The sequence below is a fragment of the Aplysia californica genome, unplaced genomic scaffold (assembly GCF_000002075.1).
Source record: "Aplysia californica isolate F4 #8 unplaced genomic scaffold, AplCal3.0 scaffold00440, whole genome shotgun sequence".
In the NCBI taxonomy this organism is placed as follows: Eukaryota; Metazoa; Mollusca; class Gastropoda; order Aplysiida; family Aplysiidae; genus Aplysia; species Aplysia californica.
The window spans coordinates 124,722-132,739 of NW_004797710.1; the positions used below are offsets into that span (position 1 = coordinate 124,722).

At 43.1% G+C, this 8,018-nt stretch overlaps 1 protein-coding gene across 1 annotated transcript; it reads right to left on the reverse strand.

Annotated features, from left to right (window-relative positions):
* Positions 1 to 6,397: 6,397 nt before the first annotated feature.
* Positions 6,398 to 6,775, reverse strand: LOC101847516 (piggyBac transposable element-derived protein 4-like). Its single transcript, XM_005104890.1, has one exon. It carries the CDS (start codon positions 6,773 to 6,775, stop codon positions 6,398 to 6,400), a length of 378 nt encoding a protein of 125 aa, XP_005104947.1.
* Positions 6,776 to 8,018: the final 1,243 nt, after the last annotated feature.

Consider the following 8,018-nt stretch of genomic DNA (forward strand, 5'->3'; position numbering starts at 1 on the left):
AAAAACCGCATTCGTTCACAAATCGCGTCCATAGTGCATCGTTCGTACACTTCCGATAGAGCGCTACGTGGTTACGCAATGCAGACCCATGTGACCCAAACTCTCATTTTTTTCCCCAAATAACCCCCCCCCCCCCCCCCCTCTCTCTCTCTCTCTGTCTGTCTCTCTCTCTCTCTCTCTCTCTCTCTCTCTCTCTCTCCCCCCCCCCCCACACACACACACAAATTGATGCTCTAATGCCAAAGTTAAGCCTATTTTCCCTTACATTCACACAAATAAACCCTGGATATGCAAAATTTTCATACTTTCATGAGTGTTTTTGTCAACTCTCTATCTGAGACACACGCGATCTTTAAAAATGTGCTAACATTTGTTTTGAAAAAATGCACATTTTTTAAACTTTTCGTCTTGAATTTACTATTAGTTTTACTTGTTAAAACATTAACTTAATAGACTTTCCATGGCAAAAAATTACAACTGCAACCTGTCTTGACTTTTGTTTAAAGATTATCCATGTGTGCATGCTATTTTGAGGGAACTTTTGTGGGTCTCATTTATCGCATTTATGACACTAAAATCAACAAAAACAAGAAAACAACACCGTCTTGTTTTTATTGTCTCTCTAATGACCATTTTGTAAAAATAACACCAAAAAAGTCATGCAGAGGGTCTGTGGAAGTTGTAAGAGGCATTACAATTTTAGATTGTGTTGGACAGGAAGATTTGTGAAAGCTGCCTTGAGACGAAACCAGGTGCCTTAATGACAGTGCATGTATTTTAAACCTCATGTTTTCTAATGTTAATAAGGCCTAAGATAAGTATGGCTAGACTGGTAGTCTAGCCGTACTTAAGGAAGTATAGACAGCCAGGCTAGCCTTAAGGAAGTACGGCTAGACTGTCTGGCTAGCCGTACTTAATATTGATGGCTGAATTGTAAATGAAATTTTTAGTTTGCAATGCCTTAAGTATTTGTATTTCAGACAAAACCAAAAGGTGCCTTACTGACTTGCATGTATTTGAACCTGAATAATTACTAGATCTAGATCTAATGAGATCTATGTACTTAACAGGTTCGCAGTGGCTACGTTCACGGCGCCGTGAACGTAGTTGGCAGGCTACGTTCACGGCGCCCTGAATGCAGTTTGCAGGCGCTGTTGAGGCTACGTTCACGGCACTCAAGCTTTGTTTGGACGGAGCGTCCACTGCCGGTTTTAGTCAGTGACTACAGTGACGTATATTTAATATTTTGGCCAGCTTCAAATGTTCCATCCCATGAGATGAAGGAAAATGAAAAAGCCTGGGAACCGACGCAGAGAGAAAATGACGGGAATAATTCTTATCATAATAGAAAACACCCCCTCTCTCTCTTTCTGTCTGTCTCTCCCCTTTCTCTTTCCTTCTCTCTTTCTCCCCACCCCCTCTCTATTTTCTCTGTCTCTGTCTGTCTGTCTGTCTGTCTGTCCCCCCCCCTTCTCTCTCCCTCTCTCTTTCTCCCCCCCCCCCCCACCTTGTCGCGCCCCAAACTCACCCCCCCCAACCTTCTTTCTCTCTCTGCCCCCTCCCCCTCTCTCTCTCTCTCTCTCTCTATCTATCTCTCTCTCTCTCTCTCTCTCTCTCTCTGTGTGTGTGTGTGCGTATTATGTCTTTGGCTCAGAACGAGATATTCATTCTTTCATTCAAACTATTTACAAGCGTATTTCATATCATGTATGCATTTTTATACAGTAAAGAGATAAGGAAAGTTGATAGCACGGTTATCTTTATTTTTTATTTCTTGCAACTACGAGACAAGAACTGAAAACGAAAGCTCTCAATATTATTGCCAGGTCTCCTTATCTGAGAAACTCATTATTGGTCAATGTTCCCTTTACTCAACTTTACTGTCTTATTTTGTTCTACACCAAAACTGTGTCTGTCTTTATATTTACAGACAGACAGACAGACAGACAGACAGACAGACAGACAGACAGACAGACAGACAGACAGACAGACAGACAGACAGACAGACAGAGATTTTAGATCAGTTCCTACACTCAATTCATTCTTTTGTTTCAGCCTCATAATCGTCTCTTTCAATGACATTTACTGATGCTGATGCTAGCGTCTAATCAACGAGATGAGAGTGCTGTTTCGGCAGTACCCCAGTTTCAACAGTTATAGAGCTCAGAAAATGCTTTTTGAACACCTTTCCAAAATACTTTGATGTCCTAGCCTCAATTTCTCAAGATTACCACAGCCTACTGCAATGGCATCGACATTCTTCAGCACATCACACGGCAGTTCGAACATTGATAGGCACTAGTGGTGTAGGTATAGTGATGAAACATATCGTGAGAGTGATAATAGTGAAGAGGAAACTTTAGATGAGGATGAACTTGCTCCTCACCCCATTGCCAAAAAGAAAATTTCACCCATGAAGAAAGATAAAGAAGTAGGTGACAATGACGGAGATGCGCTTTTTTATTCTGCCGTTGAGAACCCACCATCAAATAAAGTGTCAGCAAAATTTACAAGGAAGTGCAAAAGCTATGGAGGCTGAAACAATATTCACAAAATCAGCGGAACACTGAGGTTTAGTACACAGCAGGATACTGTGTGACGGAGATGCCAAATCTCATCCGATGCTCAATTTTTTATGGCATTTATGACTTTGAAATTGTAAAAGATAACTACACACATCGCATTAGCAAAAGTATGTTCAATGCACTTCAGAGCTTCCAAAACACCAACAACGAAGAGCTGAACAGAAAACTAATGAAGATTGAAAAACAGAGCAGTTACAAATGCCTCACAAAACCTGAACGTAACAGTTACTTGTGCTCATTAGTTTTAATTTTGTTTTTGTTCAGGAGCTGTTGGTTTCTTACCGAGCGCGAAACCTCTTTTGCACAGAGACCCTGTAAGATTTTTGAACATCTGTCAGTGAGGAACAGAGGCCACGAAACTGCCATGATTTTGGGTGGCATGGGGTGGAATGAACAAAGTCGCTCTCGTGAGAATCACCGGATGCCTTGGTTTAGTGGACTACATCACGCAAGTGCTGGAGCTTCATGTCTTACCCTTATTTTCGTCAAGGTGTTATTCAAGTAGTCATCCCCATGCGAAACACGGCATTCTTAAAAAACCAAATCAAGTCAACGTTCGAATAGTTAGCAGCAAACAGCCCCGATATGAATCCTACAGGTATGTGAAGTCCCATGAAACAGCGGCTGAAGAAAAACGGCTTTGCCCTCAATTCAGACCCTTTGTTTGCAACTCTCTGTGACATTTGAAATGAAATGACTGATAAATATGTCCAAAACTGAATAGAATTGATGCCTAAAGGTTTCGTGCACAACACAAAGCCAATGGTTCCTAAGCAAAATAACAATGAACACAATTACTGTTGAGTCGAAGTTTTGTGTGGTATATGTGATTGCTCTGTTTTCCGTTATGTTTGAAACTATCGTGACAAAATACGGTAATAAAATATTGTTTATTGCAAAGACACAATTCTCCATTCATTGGGCCTTCAATATATCTCCATTCGATCAATATTGATAATCTTCAATAAATGCGCAAAGACAATTTTACTTTTCTTTGATTTCGCACAATTTTGCCAAGCCTTATTTTTTTAGGGTCAATTTTGAGTGACAATATCTCGGGCGTCTCTTAAAATAGATTAAATATTAAAGAGTCAGATGATGAAGAATTTATTTAGCTTTAAATTGGAATGCTGCATGAATGGGTAATGCAAGGCTTTAACACGATGACTGGGTGATTACATTTTCAAGTTTTTTTGGGACGCAACTGTATAACAGACTACATTTACTATTTACAGTAAGTTTTGCACGTCCAAACTTTTAGGAGTTTTCTCTCAAATTGGGCTCTTTCGGGGGGGGGGACACAAAAATCCATCAGGCGAAAAGTTGTTAAGATATCGTCATAATTTTCGGTATACTGATAGATGAAACATTATTCTAGTATAATAAGTAGTGAAGTCAGAAAAAAATCTTGAATAAATGATTTTATTATAAATTTAATCCGTTGTTTGGATCTGAGATTGTTGTGGTCAAAATATTCCCATATTTAGGACCTCGATTCTGGGAAAGTTTTTCGTCCTACATCAAAAATGCAAAGTCCATCCTCTAAAACAGCCACGGAAGGCTGCAAAACCACTTATTGTAACATTTAAAATAATTTATAACCTTATGATAGATTTTTTAAAGAAATGTGTGCACTTTCTATATATATGACATTCCAAAAGGGGCGTTGCCTTAGCAACACAAAAGAATTTTCAAAATTTTACCTCATGACTTAATTCTCCACTCTATTCATATTGATGCTACCCAATGATGCTACCACATTTGTAAGCTTAGTTTCTTCTTCATAACGAATTTCAAAATTTCCCCCGCCTCATGCCTTAAACCGGCAGTGGACGCTCCGTCTAAACGAAGCTTGAGTGCCGTGAACGTAGCCTCAACAGCGCCTGCAAACTGCATTCAGGGCGCCGTGAACGTAGCCTGCCAACTACATTCACGGCGCCGTGAAACTAGCCTGCAGACTACGTTCACGGCGCCGTGAACGTAGCCACTGCGTAACAGGTTTGAGTCGATAGGGCCGAACCTAGATCTAAGTACGGCTTCTAGCCGTACTACGGCTATACTCTCAGGCTAGCCGTACTTAAGTACGGCAAGCCACTTCGCTTAGTTTTTGTTAGGCCCTACTTTAAAAAAATTAAGTAACCAGTTAAAAAAAAAACCCACCTAACGCTTGCATATGTACCACCCTAATGCTTCGTATTCCTTATTTATAGTGATTAACCCTTGTAGCGCTTACCGGAAGCGCTGAGCGTGCTCCGTGCCGGGCTCGCTAAGCCTTGACCGTTCGTGACCGGCCCCGGAGCGCTGGCCGGGTCGTTTTAAGGCCCACGCGGGGAATGTTATTGCTTCATTTTGTATCTTGACAGTAAGCGCGCATACATTCACCAAAACCCTAGACAAGTATACATTTCTAAATTCAGAAAGGACTTCATTTTCCAGAGGTATGGTTTTCAAAATCGAAGTGTATACAGACCCGGTAACGAGGAACAAAGTCACGAAGTATACAGACCCGGTAGGGGAACTCTTTGGAGGTCGGAAAGTTTCAGCGCCCAGACCCGGTAGTGTGTATGTGTGTGTGTGTGTTTGTGTGAGAGAGAGAGAGAGAGAGAGAGAGACTGCTCGATTGATCATTAAAATTATGACATTGTACTTTTCTCAAATTGTGATTCCTCCAAGTCCAAAAACGGAGGAAAAATTATCTTTCATCGAAAAGACATCCGCAGTCTTCGTTTAGATCTAGATCTAGGCTAACCTCGAAATTAGATCAATGATTTATGTCCGTCTATCTAGAATCTAGACCTAGGCCATAGATCTAGAAGTACCTAGGTCTACCCTGAGCCAAGAGGGCGCTGAAACTTTCCGAAATCACAAAAGAGTTCCCCTACCGGGTCTGTATACTTTGTGACTTTGTTCCCAGTTACCGGGTCTGTATACACTCCCTTTCAAAATAATAAACTGAAAGCTGTTAATGAAACCATATTAGTAGATCTATGTATTGTTGTTTGAATTAGATTTGTTTACAAGTTTCACACGCAGGTAAGAGAAGGAAAACATTGACAACACATGTGACTTACCCAGCACTTCTATGGCGAAAATTCCCGCTCACAAGTCTATACATACTCCAAAAAAAAAAATGCAAATGTTCCCAATTTTGTAATCCAACAAGAATTTCACAGTAATCCTGTATGGAATGATGAAAACCAGTCTCTCACTTTTATTAGGCACTGTTCAAATTTGTATTTTTAAATGTTTGAAATAGAATTCTTGGAGATTTTCAGTCTGTACTGCAGTTGGCCAATCAAAGAATGATTGTTCACCCCTCTGCCGCGTTGAGGCCCAGTACAATGCGAGGGGGTTGGCCCTCAAAAGGACCTTGACAAAGACATTTTGATGTGGAACTATGTCTAAGTTTAGGCTGCCTGGTCTGCTGCTGTGCCTGCTGGTTCTGCGGCTGACTGGTCTGTTGTCTGCTGTAAGAGCTTCCTCCGAGCTCGCTGGTGGTCTTTCTGCGTATGGAAGAGCTCGAAACTAGGAGCGGCACAAAGTCCAAAGTCACATATCCTGCCCTCGAAGGTTGTTGACACTTTCTTCGGTGCAGCTCCAAGCTCTCGTCGCTTCTGGCTTGTCTCGGAGCAGACAAAGCAGTTCCTGTACGGCTGCTTCCTTTTTTGTCCCTGGTTTGGCACCTTGGAGGGGAAGTGACGACCAGTCAGCCTGTGCAGTGGGTCCGCGCCTGGACTGGGAAGTGCCCTCCTTCTAGCATCTCGAATGGGAGCAAATGACACCATCTCCTTGCAGAGCTGGCGGCGGAAGGTTCAGTGGCTAATGGATCTCGCCCTGTTTGCTGCTGCTGTGGCCTTGTACAGAAGGTACACATTCAATTCTGCCGGCATAAACAAATGAAAAAACAGCTTTTTCCACCACTTCATAGTCCGTCTCTTGAATGAACTATACTGGACCATCTGGTCTGACCGGTCCACAGCGCCCATGTATTTATTGTAGTCAATCACAGCCTTGAATTTGTCTACAAGGTTGCCATCTCTGTCATGACGGTCTGTGCGCTGTGAAGAGGCGTCATGGATGGTCGTCAGCACGTTGATCTCCTTCTTGTCCATCCACTTGATATGGGTCAGCTTCCTGTTAGTCATCACCTTCAGGTCTCCCTTCGTCTTGACGACCTTTTTACCTTTCATGGCGGCTGCTGCTCCGGTTCTGTTTGTACGTAAGGTACCGAGGCTGGTGTTTTCCTGGATAGAAGGTCGGTGAACAGAATCGGACTGGTGTAGTAGTTGTCCTCGTAAAGGTGATGACCGGCGTCCAGGTATGGAGTCAGCAGCCGCAGCACAATGTCGTAGGTGGCCCCCTTTCGTGAGGCTGGCTTCTTATCGCTGTACACTTCGAAGGCTGAGCAGTAGCCGTTGACGGAGTCACACAGCATGAACAACTACATCCCGAACTTGTCAGGCTTCTCCGGGTTGTATACTTTGAAGTACAGAGGGCCCCTCCAAGCTACCATCGCCTCATCGACGGCCAGTCTCTGAGTGGGATAGTAGGTTTCCTTGAACAACTGCTGAAGATGTTCCAGGAATGGAGCGATATTGTACAGGGGATTGAAGTTGGGGCTGTCCCTCGCGGGCGCTGCGTCGTTGTCGTTCAGGTGAAGGAACGTGAGGAGCAGCATGAAGCGATCCCGTGTCATGCATGCCCCAAAGAAGCTGAGGCCGTAGACCGCATCGTGGGATCAGTAGTCATCCAGGTCTCCTATGTTGATTAGGCCCATGGCCGTAATTATGCCGAAGAAAGCCCACATCTCCTCGACAGTGGTTGCGACCCACTTACCGAAGTGGTGGATATATAATATATATATGTATATATGTGTGTATGTCACCAAACAGAACTGATCTTCCTTGTTTTCTGTTTCCTTTCTCACTTTTTTCCATTGATTTGTAACCTGCCCCCCCTCCCCCCTTTTTTCCAACAAACTTTACCTTTACCATTCCTATTATAATATATGCTTTACAAACCCTCAAATTGATTTCTTTCAGATCTTGTAAGTTATGATGTTACTTAGTTTCATTTGGGGTATATTTACCTGTTCGTTTCCTCGGTTATTCTCCCCATGACGTTGTCACCAACTAGTAATTTCAAGTAGGTGAAAGAAGAGACATCAGCGTCTACCCTCTTCTGCAGCCCAGGCTTGCCCGTGAAAGGGGGTGTCGTCGGGGTAGGCTGAGTGCCGAGATCATTCGCACCCTCATCGTCGCTGCCAGCAAAGTAGACTTCTTTGGCTGACTCCTGACTCTCAAAACTTAGAGCGTCGAAGTCCTCAACAAAGTCGCTCGAGCTGCCAACCAGCTAACGCAAAACGTCCGTGTTCGAGAGGACAAGTACCTGAACGCCGTCATCAGTAGTAAAAGATTCCATTTCTACGCAGTG